This window comes from Hyperoodon ampullatus (genome assembly GCF_949752795.1).
Source record: "Hyperoodon ampullatus genome assembly, chromosome: 2".
NCBI lineage: Eukaryota > Metazoa > Chordata > Mammalia > Artiodactyla > Ziphiidae > Hyperoodon > Hyperoodon ampullatus.
The window spans coordinates 59,314,763-59,334,095 of record NC_136915.1 but is presented as its reverse complement, the minus strand read 5'-3'; the positions used below and the strand labels follow the sequence as shown (position 1 = coordinate 59,334,095).

Here is a 19,333-nt window from a genome sequence, read left to right as displayed (position 1 = left end):
AATGTACTTGCTATACTGTTATTATTGAGCTAAACTTCCCACAGTTTAGTGGGAAGACGATTTTCACACACAAAGTCAGTTACATAACAATAAGCATTAAATAACATACAGTTAAGCATTGAAATAAATAAATGGTGTCGTGGACCCTTTCTGAGAGCTTGATGATAGCTATAAATCCTCACTTCAGAAAAAATAAACATAGGCACACAACCGAATTTTGCATGCAATTTTAGGGGCTTCATTCACATCTCCCCCTGCCTCTCCATCTCATTCATGGGCCATCCCTTAGGGGTCCTTGCAACCCCTGAGCTTCAAGCATATAGCAAGAATTCGTAAGGGGAATTAGTCACTGTAAGCAAAAGTATTGATAGTTAGGGAGCCCTTCCTGGAAGAGTTAAAAATGTGAACTAGCCTAAAAGAAGAGAGAATTTAAACTGGCCAAGAGAAGCAGCCTGAGAACTTGGGTGGAGATTTGCAGATGGGACTTGAAAACGCAGCCCACAAAGCCAGAGGATGGGGTGACAGCCCCCTGAGGCTACAGCAGGCAAGGTTCCAGCTGGGACCCTGGAGTCAGACTGCCTGGGCTCAAATCCCAGCCAAGCAGCTTGCTAGCTGTTTGACGCTAGGTACATATTAAACCCCTCTGTGCCTCAGTTTCTTCATTTATAAAATGGGGAGGAAAATACATAGAATTTCTCACAGGGTGATTGTGAGGATTCAGTAGGATAATGTATTGACAGTGATTGGCACATAGGCTGGTGTCTGGTGTAAGCTCTATGTAGCAATAAGCTGCTTTTATGATTAGGATTTTTATTATGGGGCCAGAATACTAGGGAGGATCTTGACTGCAAAGCTGAGCCCTTTGGACTTTTTCTGGAGTTCCTGGCGAATCCCTGGAACTTTTTTGAGCCAGAGAGAAATAAACTGAAAATGGTACTTTATCTGAGCATATGCTCGTCAGGATACATTAGACTGGAGGAAAATAAGGGACATAAGTGGTTATGAGGCTGTTGCAATAGCCCTAACTTGAGGTGCTGGGAGCCAAGACCAGAAAATGGGGAAAAATTTAAATGTGGGGTTTGTCAAAGTAGGAATCAAAAGAATTTAGAAAGTGCCAGAGTCTAAGGTTACACTGTTCAGTAAGGCCGCTGTGACTGCTGAGCACTTGAAATGTGGCTCATCCAAATCAAGATGTGCCGTAAGTGCAAAATGCACGCTGAGCTTCAAAGATTTAGTACCAAAAAGAATAAAATATCTCGATTTTTTAACATTGATTTACATTTTAATTTTGGTCATATTGGGCTAAATAAAATATATTAATTTCACTTTTTAATTTTTTTCATGTGGCTACTAGAAAATTTAACCTCACATATGTGGCTCACATTTCTATTGGACAAAGCTTGATTTTAGGAATTGGAAGGAGGGCTAATGCAAAAGGATGCCTTGTGACCAGGACAATGGTGGTGTCACTCATTGAGAAAGGGACATGAGAAAGATTGGGGGCAGGCGGCTGTGTTGCATCGGGTTTTAGGTGTGTTGTGTTTGAAGCAGCGGTGCAGCATTTGAGTGTAAATTGAAATAGGCTTTTTTATTTAGACATTGGTAAAGGTAAAGGTAAGGTAAAGGGTCAGGGCTGTATGCACGCGAAGTGTGTTGGTCTTAGCTAAAGTCCTTATGGGTAAGGCATCTACCGTCACTGAGGACCACTGCAGGTCAGGCAGGTGCTGAGTAATTTACGTATGTTCTCTCATATCCTCCTGGTACGACCCTGTTAGGTAGGTACTATTATTATCCCTTCCCATTTTACAGATGAGGGAACTGAAGGTCAGAGAAGTGAAACAACATGGGGTAGTCCGTGATGAGCCAGGATTCGAATGTATCTGACTCTAAAGGCTCTTGTTCACCTTGCTACACCAGCCCTCCAGGACTGGGCCCCTGAGAAAACCAAACTCAGAAGAAGGAACAAGAGCTGTAGAAAGGAATAGCATTAGACAGGCAAGAACACGATGGTCTGGCGTCTCGGAAGCCAGGGAGGAGGCACTTTCCAAAAGGAAGTAGCTGTTAGGAAAACACATTTAGACTTGAGTTACAAAGGATGTTAAATGCTAAGAACTGTTTCAAACTGAAGGAGGGTTAATCCTGTAGGTTAAGGTCATTAGAAGGAGTTAGAATTTTCCAAGACTTGTTCAGAGCTTTGAAAAGTTAAGCATAGGTAGGAAGTGGCATTCTTTTAAACTGACCTGTTCTAAGACCCAGGCAGAAATAAACATGGGTCGAACCAAGAGGCAGAGACTCTAATAATCATCACTGGTGTTTCTCAGGAGGACCTATATCGGAATCCTTTAGAAAGCTTGTACATACAGATTCTCGGGCTCTGCATCAGATATAATGAATCAGATTTTCTTTAACAAATGCCCCAGGTGTTCTAGATACACAGTGAATCTAGGAACCAGCTGCTCAGGCTATGCAGCTCTCTCCTCTGGATTTATTACCCAGGATTGTCTCATTCTCATGGCTCCCTGCCAGCTTTGCTAGGGCACAGGAGGTTGATGGGACCATCCTGCGTCTTTAGCAGTAGTCCTGCCTGGAATCTGGGGCAGTCCTTCTTTTACATAAGAGCAACCAGTTCTCCTTCGCTTAGATCTTCTCTCAAGGCCATTGAACTCCCCACTTCTACCGTCATTGCCATGGAAACCACCTATCTGAAGGAGCAACAGGCCCTAAAGGGAGGCCTTGTCCTCTTTGTCCAGTGCTTCTGGCTGACGCTTGGCCTTGCTTTCTCCCGATTGCTTCCTTGTGTCTTTGATGTTCAGAGGTCTGCAGTAGAGAGTGGCGATGGAGAGGATGACCTTGAGAGTCAGGTGGCCCTGAGTCCCAGCTCTGCTACGTAAATCAGTGTGATCTTCGGCAAGATTTTTTAACCTCTCTGTGCTTCATCTATAAAGCAGAAATGATGAAAGAATTCATCTCTAAGAAGATTAAATGAAATGATTCTTGGAATTTACTTACCTGGCACATACTAAGTACTCAGTAAGCGGTGGTAGTTTTTTAAATTTTATCATCATAACAACAGCAATAACATCTTCATCACCATCATCATTATTCAATGACATGTGCCCTGGATGGCAGGTAAAATCTACTAATCAAAGATAGCAGACAAAGACTTCAAAGAGTTAGCAAGTTTAAAAGCATCTGCTCTTAGAGGAAGAGCTCTGTTGAGGTTTTGAGAGAGAACTGTTCTCTTTCTTTTTCGCTCTGCTGATTCTGAGCCTACACATACTTCTCTTAGAAAGGAACATCACTGTCACTTCGTTGTCTCTTCCCTACCCCAAAGCACGTCTTCCACCGTTCTGTGCAGCCCTTCCTTATCTGTCCGTCTTATTTTCCATCCCCCTAGGCCAGCAACTTGTTCCTTGCGCTCTGTGTTCTCGGAACTGGACAGGAACAGGGCAGGACATGCAGCCAGCCAGTCACAGGTTCAACTACCCTTGGCCTCATTGCCTGCGAGCTTTGTTTGGGGTGGGGGTTAGGACTACACCTTGTGAATTCTGGGGGGATACAATTCAGCTGATAACACCCGGAGAGGTAGTTTACTTTCCCACCCCAGGAGGGAGGAGAACGTCAGGGCCTGTGGGTGCTCAGAGGGCTTCCCACGGGCTGTGATCAGGGGATGCAGCTACCAAGTGCTCAGCAGGAGTGTCCTCTGTGTTTACTACACTCACATGCTTATTTTATCTGATGCCTTAACAGTCCTTTGAGATAGAAAAGTATTATTATCCCCATTTTTCCCATGAGAAAGTTGAGGCTTAGATAGGCTACAGGCCCCGCGCAGGGCGCCAAAGGTAGGAAGGGGCAGGGGCAGGGATGAGTCCAAGTCCCCTGGCCTACTCCTTGAGCGTGGCCCAGGAACTAAATATCCGAGGCACAGGGTAAAGCCTGTGCCACAAGTTCAAATAGAGGGCCTGGCAGGTGTGCCTCTGCTCAGATCCAGCCCACTTGTGTAAGATTTTCTGATTTTTCCAGAAATTTTTCTTTTTGAGGTGAAATCTCTTCATTTTTCAAGTGTTGACAATTAAAACACACACACATTCTTTCCCTCCCTCCCTCCCTCCCTCCCTCTCTCTCCCTCCCTCCCTCTCTCTCCCTCTCTCTCTCTCTCTCTCTCTCTCTCTCTCACACACACACACACACACACACACACACACACAATTTAGTTAACCCTCTGTGGGACCCAACCGAACACATCTGCAGTCTGGATTCAGCCTGCAGGCTCTGATAGAAAATAATAAGTGTTCATGAGAATAGAAAACCAGTTCTTAGGGGCCTGACTCTCCACTCCCTGAACTCCTGCCAAGACCCTATCAGTAGATGTTGCAACCTGATCACATTACCTTGAAACTCTTCTTTTACTGTCTGAATTTTTCCCTTCCCACTGAACACGTGGTTTTCATCGTATTAACAAACCTGGGGGCCCAGCACTGGTTACACGTCGGTGTGTACCGGGTGCACCAGTGCCAGGTGCTCCTGTTTGTCCTCCCAACAAGCCTGTGAGATAGACTGCTGTCCCCTTTAGCAGATGAGGAGCAGGCAGAGAGCTGGGGTAAGACATTGATAATTGAAGGCAGGATCAGAGGGTAAGTGGTAGCCTGCTGTCTTTTTTTTTTTTTTTTTTTTTTTTTTTTGCAGCCTGCTCTTTTATTACAGCCACAAGGGGTGTGTTTGCTCAGAAAGTTGGCTTCGCTCCAGTGATTCAGTTACTGGCAAGGCCATGATGACTTGTGATTCAGATCCTGGGGCTTCCTGGTGCCTTCCCCCCAGAGTGTGCTCTGTGACACACTTTCCATCCCCACCCTCCTCTCCCTGCTTCAGGCCCCTCTAGACAAAGATTAAAATGCCCACATTTCCCTTATGTGACATCTTGTTCCTAGGAATTTCTAGGAAGCTGAGAATTCAGATGAATAATAGCATTAAAACCAATGCAAAGTATCTGAATAGCTAAATACTACTTATGTTTATTCAAATCTCTCAGCCACATGTAAAAGTGGAAGCAAGGCTGCAGAAGCAATAGCCAGAGTTTTATCAAACCTGTGTGTCTGCACAGGCAGGCACAGGCCTGGGCCCTTCTGGGTGGGTTATCCAGTGACTCCAGAAGTTGACCTCAGTCCTTGCCTAATAGCCACAGCGAGAACATTCTCACTTAGCTTATGGATACGAGAGGGGAGACCTGTCTTCCAGGGCACTAGACAGACAAGCAGATGCCTTCTGCACCAGAAGGGGTGTTGCACAAACGTGAAGCCATCAGCAAGGCCACAACTCCAGGTCATGGAGTTTCAAGGTCGCCCTTGATGAGAACCACATCGTAGACTGTTCAGAGATGTCCAGAGTGTTTGCAAATCAAATTAATTGGAATTGCATCCTTTCCTTGATACAATAGGAAGTGTGGCTTCTGGGGTGGAGAGGCTTAAAAGCTAGTTCAAGGCTGTGAGCTGGATTAACTTGGAGCAAGTTTTTCTGATTTTGGTTGCCTCATCTATAAAACAAGGATGAAAAAGTAATATACCTTTCAGGCTGAGAGTGAGGCTTCACAGACGAATGCAGATGAAAGTATGTGTGCGCTCTAAGGTCCTATACATCGGGTGCTGTTTGTCTTGGAAGCTATTTTTGGAGTAAGAATAACACAAGTTTTTTATCCAAGTAGTAGCACAAACAAACAGCCAGACATCCGTGCATTGAGGGAAGACCAAAGACACCCCTTGAGGGTGCAGAGAGGCTCAGAGATGTTTGTGTCCCAGCCTCTCGGTCTGGTTCTGCCCCAGCCCAGCTGTTGAGGCAATGCAGAGCAGCTGCAAGTGGGGAGGACGTCCTCAGCAAGACCTCCTGCTCCTGTAAACACCACCCACCGCTCAGACGTCAAGCATCCGTGACCCTGCTTTCATACACGTGAGGCAGCTCAGCCCACCGAGTTCCTTGAAGAGGTTCCTTAGGTTAAAACGACATAATTTTGATTTGACTTCCCCATTGGAAGCATGTTATCATAAGAAATTATGGGTTTTTTTGTTTGTTTTTTATTTTTGGCTGTGTTGGGTCTTCGTTTCTGCGCGAGGGCCTTCTCCAGTTGGGGCAAGCGGGGGCCACTCTTCATCGCGGTGCGCGGGCCTCTCACTATCGTGACTTCTCTTGTTGCAGAGCACAGGCTCCAGATGCGCAGGCTCAGTAGTTGTGGTTCACGGGCCCAGTTGCTCCGCGGCATGTGGGATCTTCCCAGACCAGGGCTCGAACCCGTGTCCCCTGCATTGGCAGGCAGATTCTCAACCACTGTGCCACCAGGGAAGCCCAGAAATTATGTTCTTTACCAGTGGCCCAGTGTACAACTTCTTCTAGAGGAATCCCCAGCAGAAGGGAGCAGGAAGCTATCTGAGGGATAGGGAGAGGGCTCTCTGTGAAGGAGCAGGTGACAACACAGATGTCAGAAGTGGGGAAAGCTGTAAGAGCCCCAAGCTGGCAAGCATGAACTGTGAACTGCTGGCTGTTTATAATTGTGACTATAATACAGTCAGGAAGTAAGTCGTCCGTGTACCAGATGCAAAGTTTCTCACCAATTTTAGGAGGACCTACCCCAGCATTTTATAACTAAAGCCAAATTGTGGACTATTTGCTTACAGCTGTGCGGGTGGGAGGAGCCATGGCTGACCCAGTCCTTATACGTGTGTGAAATGTTCTGCAGTTACAGGAAAACTTGCACAGGCCTTGGAAACTTTATGCCCTAGAGGTTGAGAAGAAGAGACTGCTTGGCGTTATTTTCCTGCAAAGGGAACATTTACAAAGTCCTAAGGGTGCAGCCTGGAAACCACAGGCCACTCAGAAAGGGTGTCACGTTCGCATTCTGAAGGCTAGGGGCCAATCCTCAGAACCGGCGCCAGCTGGCAGGGGAGCCCAGTTTAACGTGCTACAGGGAATAAAACGAGGACCAGCGCGCTGTGAACCAGGGCACTTCAAACTATTCGCAGAAAGGCTGCCTGCTGCCTTAGACCCATTTCAAAGGCTCTGTTAACAGGTGCTTGCTGGGAGCACAGAAGGGCTGGGCCAGACTGCTGGGTGTGTGCAAAGTCACCGGGAGGAGACCCTCAGCCTCTCCTTTGGGTGGGGCAGGATGAGTGCGGAATCTGAGGAGGAGGCAGCTTGTCAGGAAGTGTGTTGTAACCGGGTCGCCCAAGGCAAGGCCAGCGTGCCCTGCCCCACAAGGACGGGCTCCTCCCAGTTTCCTGCACACCTTGGGCTCCCTTATGCTAGGGGAATCCTCAGTGGGCTGTTTCCAGCCATTCTATTCTGCCCTGACACCAGAGTGCAGCAGAGTTGCCTGGGGCCCATGCCCATAGCCCACCCAGACCAGTCGGTCAAAACGCTTGGAGGCCCATTGACCAGGGGGAGGCAGGTAGGTACACAGAGGATTCCCATTCATTGTGCTGGGTGTGGCCCCCAAGGATAAATACAACAGCAGCTGCTGTGTACGGAGTGCCTTGGTCCTATGCAAAACACTGCATGTGCACCAGTGAATTGAATGCTCAAAAACAAATGAGAAAACATGGGCTCACAGAGGTTAAGTAACTGGAAGAGGTACGGTCCAAACCAGGAACATGAAGTTTGCTGATTAGGCTGGATTTCAAAGTTCTGCACGCAGTCAAAAGCACAGTTTTATTTGGGCATTTGACCCAAAGCTGCCTCTGACTTCAGAAGGTACAAGCTCTACCCAAGTCCTTGAACTCAGCCATCGGAAGCATTCTGAGTGCGGTAGAACTCCGGGGGAGACTTCCGGGTAAGATGGCGGAAGAGTAAGACGCGGAGATCACCTTCCTCCTCACGGATACACCAGAAATACAGCTACACGTGGAACAACTCCTACAGAACACCTACTGAACGCTGGCAGAAGACCCCAGACCTCCCAAAAGGCAAGAAACTCCCCACATACCTGGGTAGGGCAAAGCGGAGAGATTCCCGCACAGAGGATCGGTGCCGAGCGGCACTCACCAGCCCGAGAGGCTTGTCTGCTCGCCCGCCGGGGCGGGCGGCGCTGGAAGCTGAGGCTCGGGCTTCGGTCAGAGCGCAGGGAGAGGACTGGGGCTGGCGGCGAGAACTCAGCCTGAAGGGGGCTAATGTGCCACAGCTAGCCGGGAGGGAGTCCGGGAAAACTCTGGAGCTGCCGAAGAGGCAAGAGACTTGTTCTTCCCTCTTGGTTTCCTGCTGCGCGAGGAGAGGGGATTAAGAGCGCTGCTTAAAGGGGCTCCACAGACGGGCGCGAGTCGCGACTGAAAGCGCGGAGCCCAGTGACGGGCGTGGGACGCTGGGGCTGCTGCTGCCGCCGCCAAGAAGCCCGTGTGCGAGCGCAGGTCACTGTCCACACCGCCCTTCCGGGAGCCTGAGCAGCCCGCCACTGCCGGGGTCCCGGGATCCAGGGGCGGCTTCCCTGGGAGAACGCACGGCGCGCCTCGGGCTGGTGCAACGTCACGCCGACCTCTGCCGCTGCAGGCTCGCCCCGCACTCCGTGCCCCTCCCTCCCGCCCGGCCTGAGTGAGCCAGAGTTCCCGAAGAGGCTGCTCCTTTAACCCTTTCCTGTCTGAGTGAAGAACAGACGCCCTCCGGCGACCTACACGCAGAGGCGGGGCCAAATCCAAAGCTGAGACCCGGGAGCTGTGAGAACAAAGAAGAGAAAGGGAAACCTCTCCCAGCAGCCTCAGAAGCAGCGGATTAAAGCTCCACAATCAACTTGATGTACCCTGCATCTGTGGAATACATGAATAGACAACAAATCATCCCAAATTGAGGAGCCAGGAGTCAGTACTGTGCCTCTGAGGTGGGAGAGCCAACTTCAGGACACTGGTCCACAAGAGACCTCCCAGCTCCACATAATATCAAACGGCGAAAATCTTCCAGAGATCTCCATCTCAACACCAGCACCCAGCTTCACTCAACGACCAGCAAGCTACAGTGCTGGACACCCTATGCCAAACAACTAGCAAGACAGGAACACAACGCCACCCATTAGCAGAGAGGTGGCCTAAAATCATAAAAAGTCTGCAGACACCCCAAAACACACCACCAGACGTGGACCTGCCCACCAGAAAGACAAGATCCAGCCTCATCCACCAGAACACAGGCACTAGTCCCCTCGACCAGGAAACCTACACAACCCACTAAACCAACCTTAGCCACTGGGGACAGACACCAAAAACAACAGGAACTACGAACCTGCAGCCGGCAAAAAGGAGACCCCAAACACAGTAACATAAGCAAAATGAGAAGACAGATAAACACACAGCAGGAGAAGGAGCAAGATAAAAACCCACCAGACCTAACAAATGAAGAGGTAATAGGCAGTCTATCTGAAAAAGAATTCAGAATAATGATAGTAAAGATGATCCAAAATCTTGGAAATAGAATAGACAAAATGCAAGAAACAGTTAACAAGGACCTAGTAGAACTAAAGATGAATCAAGCATCGATTAAAAACACAATAAATGAAATGAAAAATACTCTAGATGGGATCAATAGCAGAATAACTGAGGCAGAAGAACGGATAAGTGAGGTGGAAGATAAAATAGTGGAAATAACTAATGCAGAGCAAAATAAAGAGAAAAGAATGAAAAGAACAGAGGACAATATCAGAGACCTCTGGGACAACATTAAACGCACCAACATTCGAATTATAGGGGTTCCAGAAGAAGAAGAGAAAAAGAAAGGGACTGAGAAAATATTTGAAGAGATTATAGTTGAAAACTTCCCTAATATGGGAAAGGAAATAGTTAATCAAGTCCAAGAAGCACAGAGAGTCCCATACAGAATAAATCCAAGGAGAAATACGCCAAGACACATATTAATCAAACTGTCAAAAATTAAACACAAAGAAATCATATTAAAAGCAGCAAGGCAAAAACAACAAATAACACACAAGGGAATCCCCATCAGGATAACAGCTGATCTCTCAGCAGAAACTCTACAAGCCAGAAGGGAGTGGCAGGACATAATTAAAGTGATGAAGGAGAGAAACCTGCAACCAAGATTACTCTACCCAGCAAGGATCTCATTCAGATTTGATGGAGAAATTAAAACGTTTACAGACAAGCAAAAGCTGAGAGAGTTCAGCACCACCAAACCAGCTTTACAACAAATGCTAAAGGAACTTCTCTAGGCAAGAAACACAACAGAAGGAAAAGACCTACAATAACGAACCCAAAACAATTAAGAAAATGGGAATAGGAACATACATATCGATAATTACCTTAAATGTAAATGGACTAAACGCTCCCACCAAAAGACACAGATTGGCTGAATGGATACAAAAACAAGACCCATATATATGCTGTCTACAAGAGACCCACTTCAGACCTAGAGACACATACAGACTGAAAGTAAGGGGATGGAAAAAGATATTCCATGCAAATGGAAACCAAAAGAAAGCTGGAGTAGCAATTCTCATATCAGACAAAATAGACTTTAAAATAAAGACTACTAGAAGAGACAAAGAAGGACACTACATAATGATCAAGGGATCGATCCAAGAAGAAGATATAACAATTGTAAATATTTATGCACCCAACATAGGAGCACCTCAATACATAAGGCAAACACTAACAGCCATAAAAGGAGAAATCGACAGTAACACAATCATAGTAGGGGACTTTAACACCCCACTTTCACCAATGGACAGATCATCCAAAATGAAAATAAATAAGGAAACACAAGCTTTAAATGATACATTAAACAAGATGGACTTAATTGATATTTATAGGACATTCCATCCAAAAACAACAGAATACACATTTTTCTCAAGTGCTCATGGAACATTCTCCAGGATAGATCATATCTTGGGTCACAAATCAAGCCTTGGTAAATTTAAGAAAATTGAAATTGTACCAAGTATCTTTTCCGACCACAATGCTATGAGACTAGATATCAATTACAGGAAAAGAGCTATAAAAAATACAAACACATGGAGGCTAAACAATACATTACTTAATAACGAAGTGATCACTGAAGAAATCAAAGAGGAAATAAAAAAATACCTAGAAACAAATGACAATGGAGACACGACGACCCAAAACCTATGGGATGCAGCAAAAGCAGTTCTAAGAGGGAAGTTTATAGCAATACAATCCCACCTTAAGAAACAGGAAATATCTCGACTAAACAACCTAACCTTGCACCTAAAGCAATTAGAGAAAGAAGAACAAAAACATCCCAAAGTTAGCAGAAGGAAAGAAATCATAAAAATCAGATCAGAAATAAATGAAAAAGAAATGAAGGAAACAATAGCAAAGATCAATAAAACTAAAAGCTGGTTCTTTGAGAAGATAAACAAAATTGATAACCCATTAGCCAGACTCATCAAGAAAAAAAGGGAGAAGACTCAAATCAATAGAATTAGAAATGAAAAAGGAGAAGTAACAACTGACACTGCAGAAATACAAAAGATCGTGAGAGATTACTATAAGCAACTCTATGCCAATAAAATGGACAACCTGGAAGAAATGGACAAATTCTTAGAAATGCACAACCTGCCAAGACTGAATCAGGAAGAAATAGAACATATGAACAGACCAATCACAAGCACTGAAATTGAAACTGTGATAAAAAATCTTCCAACAAACAAAAGCCCAGGACCAGATGGCTTCACAGGCGAATTCTATCAAGCATTTAGAGAAGAGCTAACGCCTATCCTTCTCAAACTCTTCCAAAATATAGCAGAGGGAGGAACACTCCCAAACTCATTCTACGAGGCCACCATCACCTTGATACCAAAACCAGACAAGGATGTCACAAAGAAAGAAAACTACAGGCCAATATCACTGATGAACATAGATGCAAAAATCCTCAACAAAATACTAGCAAACAGAATCCAACAGCACATTAAAAGGATCATACACCATGATCAAGTGGGGTTTATCCCAGGAATGCAAGGATTCTTCAATATACGCAAATCAATCAACGTGATACACCATATTAACAAATTGAAGGAGAAAAACCATATGATCATCTCAATAGATGCAGAGAAAGCTTTCGACAAAATTCAACACCCATTCATGATAAAAACCCTGCAGAAAGTAGGCATAGAGGGAACTTTCCTCAACATAATAAAGGCCATATATGACAAACCCACAGCCAGCATCGTCCTCAATGGTGAAAAACTGAAACCATTTCCACTAAGATCAGGAACAAGACAAGGTTGCCCACTCTCACCACTCTTATTCAACATAGTTTTGGAAGTTTTAGCCACAGCAATCAGAGAAGAAAAGGAAATAAAAGGAATCCAAATTGGAAAAGAAGAAGTAAAGCTGTCACTGTTTGCAGATGACATGATACTATACATAGAGAATCCTAAAGATGCTACCAGAAAACTACTAGAGCTAATCAATGAATTTGGTAAAGTTGCAGGATACAAAATTAATGCACAGAAATCTCTGGCATTCCTATATACTAATGATGAAAAATCTGAAAGTGAAATCAAGGAAACACTCCCATTTACCATTGCAACAAAAAGAATAAAATATCTAGGAATAAACCTACCTAAGGAGACAAAAGACCTGTATGCAGAAAATTATAAGACACTGATGAAAGAAATTAAAGATGATACAAATAGATGGAGAGATGTACCATGTTCTTGGATTGGAAGAATCAACATTGTGAAAATGACTCTACTACCCAAAGCAATCTACAGATTCAATGCAATCCCTATCAAAATACCACTGGCATTTTTCACAGAACTAGAACAAAAAATTTCACAATTTGTATGGAAACACAAAAGACCCCGAATAGCCAAAGCAATCTTGAGAACGAAAAATGGAGCTGGAGGAATCAGGCTCCCTGACTTCAGACTATACTACAAAGCTGCAGTAATCAAGACAGTATGGTACTGGCACAGAAACAGAAAGATAGATCAATGGAACAGGATAGAAAGCCCAGAGATAAACCCACGGACATATGGTCACCTTATCTTTGATAAAGGAGGCAGGAATGTACAGTGGAGAAAGGACAGTCTCTTCAATAAGTGGTGTTGGGAAAACTGGAGAGGGACATGTAAAAGTATGAGATTCGATCACTCCCTAACACCATACACAAAAATAAGCTCAAAATGGATTAAAGACCTAAATGTAAGGCCAGACACTATCAAACTCTTAGAGGACAACATAGGCAGAACACTCTATGACATAAATCACAGCAAGATCCTTTTTGACCCACCTCCTAGAGAAATGGAAATAAAGACAAAAATAAACACATGGGACCTAATGAAACTTCAAAGCTTTTGCACAGCAAAGGAAACCATAAACAAGACCAAAAGACAACCCTCAGAATGGGAGAAAATATTTGCAAATGAAGCAACTGACAAAGGATTAATCTCCAAAATTTATAAGCAGCTCATGCAGCTCAATAACAAAAAAACAAACAACCCAATCCAAAAATGGGCAGAAGACCTAAATAGACATTTCTCCACAGAAGATATACAGACTGCCAACAAACACATGAAAGGATGCTCAACATCTTTACTAATTAGAGAAATGCAAATCAAAACTACAATGAGATATCATCTCACACCAGTCAGAATGGCCATCATCAAAAAATCTAGAAACAATAAATGCTGGAGAGGGTGTGGAAAAAAGGGAACACTCTTGCACTGCTGGTGGGAATGTGAATTGGTACAGCCACTATGGAGAACGGTATGGAGGTTCCTTAAAAAACTACAAATAGAACTACCATATGACCCTGCAATCCCACTACTGGGCATATACCCTGAGAAAACCATAATTCAAAAAGAGACATGTACCAAAATGTTCATAGCAGCCCTATTTACAATAGCCCGGAGATGGAAACAACCTAAGTGTCCATCATCGGATGAATGGGTAAAGAAGATGTGGCACATACATACAATGGAATATTACTCAGCCATAAAAAGAAATGAAATTGAACTATTTGTAATGAGGTGGATGGACCTAGAGTCTGTCATACAGAGTGAAGTAAGTCAGAAAGAGAAAGACAAATACTGTATGCTGACACATATATATGGAATTTAAGAAAAAAAAAAGGTCATGAAGAACATAGGGGTAAGACAGGAATAAAGACACAGACCTACTAGAGAATGGACTTGAGGATATGGGGAGGGGGAAGGGTAAGCTGTAAAAAAAAAAAAAAAAAAAAAAAAAAAAAAAAAAAAAAAAGAGGGAGGGGATATGGGGATATATGTATATGTACAGCAGATTCACTTTGTTATACAGCAGAAACTAACACACCATTGTAAAGCGGTTATACTCCAATGAAGATGTTAAAAAAAATGTACATTTGTGTATTTTAATATTGCCTATGTATGCTGCATCTAGGAGATTATAATAAAGTCATTAAAAGTTACAGAATAATAAACCCAGTAGGACCTACTAAAGCATATGTAAACATTCAGCAAATGCTTACTGTTTATTATATCCAAAATGCAAAAAAGCAGAAAACTAAAATAAATTAATTTTTGCAGTGTTAAAAAAAAAAAAAAAAAAAAAAAAGAACTCCGGGGGACACCACAGGAGCTGTGGGTTGCTGTTTTCAGCAGCCTTGTCTAGTGTAAGCCTTTATGGCAGATATGCCTTGTGCACCTGCAGCCCCTCCAGAAGGTTGAGTCAGCCAGTGTTTGCTGCTGGCGCCACGGTGCCCTCAGACTTTGCTGAGCCCTTGCATAGCGCCGGCGAGGCACACCTACTGTCCACCTGCTCTGACTCATAAAACTGCCAGGGCTGCCAGCTCTGCGATGTCTTCCAGTGCCACCGTGCCGAGAGAGAACTTAGCCATATATGGCAGGGGCACCAGGCAGTGCTTTTCCCCAGCCTGCCTTCCCCTTGGACTATGCCATTGGGCAACTAGACCGGTCGAAGCTCAAGGTACGGGATGTTTCCTTTGCTTTTCACCAGGAGAGAGAGAGGCAGAGGGCAGGCCCATGAACATGTGATGGGGGTGTGGGATTGGCCAGTGCCCTGGCCACCAGGCTGAAGCCAGAGAGGTCAAAGGGGTGGGGCAGGGGGGAGGTGCTGATGTAATTCCATTAAATATTTCAGGCTTGAGGCTGTATCCCATGTGACTTTTGCTGTGGATCTGTCATTGAGAGTCTTTCAGCTGAAAGGTTCCCACTTTTTCTTGAATAAAGGCTTCCTTATCTGCCTAACTTTCTCCAAACGACTGCAAATCTTGATAGCACCTAAAAATGCACCCTTTGTGCAGAGTTCTCCAGAAGCACTCTCTTCTGCCCTTTTCTGTTGCCAGGATTTGTATCGGTGTAATAGTTGGGTAAGAGAGCCAAAACGAAATGAAATCAAACCTTCTATTAACGTACAGGGCAGTAATGTTAACCTGCACGTGGTGCGTGGCCCACGTTGGCTGGAGGCCTGGTAACTACCACAGATGTCTGTGTGTGTTTGTTTCCCCTTAGAAAATGCTACTTTATGCTGTATGTGGGGCGCATGGATTAAACTACTAGTACTGGGTTTCTGCAGACGAAAGATTCATGAAGGTGCTCAAAAGGATTACAAGCTTAGAAACTGAGGCCGCCACTCCCATTGCTGAGGGGCTTTGTGGTAGCAGCCTCCAAGAGGCTGTGGTGACCGGGAATGCATCCTTTTCCCCTCAAAGCATTATGAATGTCTAAGCAACTTAAAGATGACTGTTCTTCACCTTTGAAAAAAAAGTTCTCTTCAGATTTCAGGTGAAACCGTAACTGAAGATGTCGAGCAAGACAGCCAGCACCAACAACATCGCCCAGGCAAGAAGGACTGTGCAGCAGTTGAGAATGGAAGCCTCCATCGAAAGAATAAAGGTAAGAGCCTTGAGTGGGTCAGACGTGTTTTCTGACCGGCTCCCTCTGCCCTCCCAAGGCTGGGCCACATTTCTGAGAAGGTGGATGCCATGTAATTGGGCCAGGTGCCAGGATGTTCCCCGAGCCAGCTGAGAGTCTCCGAATCTTAACTTTCATTTCAACGTAGCACTGGCGAGCCAGTGTCTGAGTGAGGCTCTCTGTGTGGACCGAAAACCTGAAGCCCGTGACAGGATTTCCTGAGGACCTGCCTTCCCTGAGCGCACATGGTCGAGCCCTCTGTCATTGTGTTCTCCCTCGGGACAGGGCTTCCAGGTGGACTTTATAAACACCCTCGTCACCCCTCTGGAATGCATGAAGTGTTCTAGAGTTATCAGTGCAGCCAAGGTGGCCTTGCATAAGTCAACACCCAGGTGTCCTTTTTAGGAGAAGGTGGGTTTTTCAGTGTGTGCGGACTTTGACAACCACAGTCTGCAACCCCGGGTAAGTATCAGCCTTAGTTGAGATCTGGAGGAAACCAGAAGGCATTTGTTGGGTCACCTGACTTTGAAGTCTTTTTCCCCCAGACCCTCAGAGAGGGCTAGGCAGTGAGTGCCTTGGAATGTTGTAATGGCCGTTTCCTAGATACTGAAGCAGTCACCTGATAAATTCCTCTGGGCCTAGAGATAGTCACCTGTCTTCAAAACAGGAGGCTGCCTGTGCCCCTGGCCTGAGGACACTGATCTGATTATTCTAATGGGTCTCCCACCCAGACTTCTGAACAGGGTGTGGTATTTACATTTTTAACTCATGCCAAAGTAAGGTACTGCATCTTCCCATGCTGGCTTTGTCCCTCTTTTTATTCCTCCAAGCCCAATCTTTAACAGTAAATCTTGAAGCTCTACTAGAATTTGGCTCTATTCTGAGTTTTGGCTCCGAGCACATAATTCGGTTCTTTAACTCTGTTCTGCATTCTAATCGATTGGTTATTGGATAGAAACTAAGATACAACCTTCCTTTGAATCACAGACACTTTTCTTTTTCCCCTCCCCCCCCAACTTTTTATTTTGAGAAATTTCAAACCTGTGGAAGAGTTGTAACAACAAACACCCATATACCGTTTACCAAGATTCACCAATTATTAGCATTTTACCCCACTTGTTTTCTCTCTGTCTCTACACACACACACACTCACAAAACTGACATAATTTTTTCTTTAAATTTGTTGAAAGTTATTTGCAAACATCGTGACGCATCACCCCTAATACTTCACCATCTGTCTCCTAAGTATAAGGGCATTCTTCTACATAACCACAGTACAATGATTACATTCAGATCAGCTGCTAATAGTATCTAACACATAGTCCAATTTCGAAGATTCCAGGCCACTCACTTTTCAGAATGGCCCTCACTTTAGATGGGATTGTTTGCTGACGATCAAATTCAGGCTAAAAGTTTGGACAGAAATACTAGCTGGCTGGTGGCGAGTCTTCTGCACTCACTCCAAGGGACATCTGATGTCAGTTTGATCACTTGGTTAAGGAAGGCCTTATCTGCCAGATTTCTCCATTTAGAAGTACATTTTCTCTCTTTAAGTAACAAATAATCTGGAAGTGATACTTTGGTTATCCTGTTCTCCAACAGTCTTCCACCCAGTGGGTTAGCATTCAAATACCTATCGAGTTTGTGAATATTTTCTTTTTTTTTTAATTTTTTTTTATTGAAGCATAGTTGATTTACAGTTTTGTGCCAATCTCTGCTCTACAGCAAAATGACTCAGTTATACACATATAGACATTCTTTTTTTATATATTCTTTTCCATTATGGTTTATCACAGGATACTGAATATAGTCCCCTGTGCTATACAGTAGGACCTTGTTGTTTCTCCAACCTATATAGTAGTTTGCATCTACCAACCCCAAACTCACAGTCCATCCCTCTCCCTCCCCGCCTCCCCCTTGACAACCACAAGTCTGTTCTCTATGTCTATGAGTCTGTTTGTTTTGTAGATAGGCTCATTTGTGCCATATTTTAGATTCCACATATAAGTGATATCATACGGTATGTGTCTGTCTGACTTACTTCACTTAGTATGATCATCTCTAGTTGTATCCTGTAAATATCTTCTTTGTTTGCTTTGGTCTGTCTGCACACCAGGTTTCAAAGGCATCAGCGGACCTCATGTCCTACTGCGAGGAGCATGCGAGGAATGACCCTCTGCTGATGGGGATACCAACTTCAGAAAACCCTTTCAAGGATAAAAAGACCTGCATCATCTTATAGACGAGTAGTGAAGTGGTTCCTCCCCTCTTCTCAACAAAGCAAATGATGAGCAGCTCCTTGAAAAGATTGACCTTCGGCTTATTTGGTAACCACTGCTAATAACTAAAATGCTCTTAACTAACTTGGAATCATGGACTCTGAAGTCTTTGTTTTCCGAGTTGTTCTTTCTCTAAAATGCCCTTTAATGAATTAATACAGAATAACAATCTTGTTTTCCATTTGTTAACTCTGGTGTCATATTGGGTTACTGCTGAAGGAAAGTTGGTCTGGCCTTTTAAAAAAACAAATATGTGAATGATCCAGTTAAGACCTAAATTACCTAAGGACTCGTCTCGATTAAAATGCCAAGAATAACTTGTCCTAAAGCCTTTCTATCATAGTATGTTCTTGATAGGGTTATGCCAATCTGTACAGTATACGTGGGTGAGGAGTGTTTTGTGTATATATATATGTGTATTTGTATATACACATCTCAAAGCTTATTTCCCTATTAAAAATGTCTGTCTCTCCAGACCATCAGTTCAACTCCAGAAGAAGTTATACCTTTATCTTGAGCTGTGTGTGGGTAGAATTAAATTCTTTTCTTATAGTTATTGTACAAAAAGTAAAGAACACCCTAAAGACTGCATTCATTGTAATTGAGTAATGAAGTCATCTCTCTCCTCTTGAAATCTTACCGACCTCTTAGGCTACACTAAATTGTGCCAATTAAAATTTAAAAACTGAACTAAAAGCCCTTTTATGATATGAGTATTAATTCACCAAGGGCTTTCGGGCTTCAGTGATCCTGTGTCTAGAAAAGGGGAGGAGGCCCTTGGGGAGTACCCTGGGCAGCTGTGCCCCGGGGCTCACGTTCTCTGGAGCAGGGGTAGACACCTCCGAAATTTCCACTCTAACGACGGGAGGGAGACAGAGCAGCCGTGAGCCGGGCCAAGAGAGGAGCAGGAATGCGTGAAAAACAGCTGCTCTCCTTGGCCCAACTTGGTGATTTAGCTCACTTTCTCTGCCTCCCCTCTATCTTTCCTCTGCCGCCAGAACATGTGCTCAGAGGTAACGTTCACCTCCCAGCCCCAAGTGGGCAGATCATCATGGGGAAGAAACATATATACAGAAAGAACGTAGAGGTATCAGACACTTACTTCCTTAAGCTCTTTTCAGATATCTGCAACGTCATCGTCATCCCTAGCTTGTCCTCGCACCATCTGAGAGAGGCTGGGATCCAGTGGTTCGCTACC

At 44.4% G+C, this 19,333-nt stretch overlaps 1 protein-coding gene across 2 annotated transcripts in view; it reads left to right on the top strand.

Moving 5' to 3' along the window:
* The window catches only part of GNG12 (G protein subunit gamma 12), a 128,368-nt gene extending 109,734 nt beyond the window's left edge, over positions 1-18,634 (top strand). The window contains exons 1-3 of one of the 2 annotated variants that reach the window (XM_079696903.1): positions 14,816-14,909; positions 15,721-15,838; positions 17,973-18,634. In XM_079696903.1, the coding sequence (XP_079553029.1) occupies positions 15,746-15,838; positions 17,973-18,098 (219 nt within the window). In that variant the 5' untranslated portion in view covers positions 14,816-14,909; positions 15,721-15,745 and the 3' untranslated portion in view covers positions 18,099-18,634. Of the gene's footprint in view, positions 1-14,815; positions 14,910-15,720; positions 15,839-17,972 lie in introns of those variants that run through there. The other variant, XM_079696902.1, reaches the window with a different exon arrangement.
* The last annotated feature ends 699 nt before the right edge of the window (positions 18,635-19,333 follow it).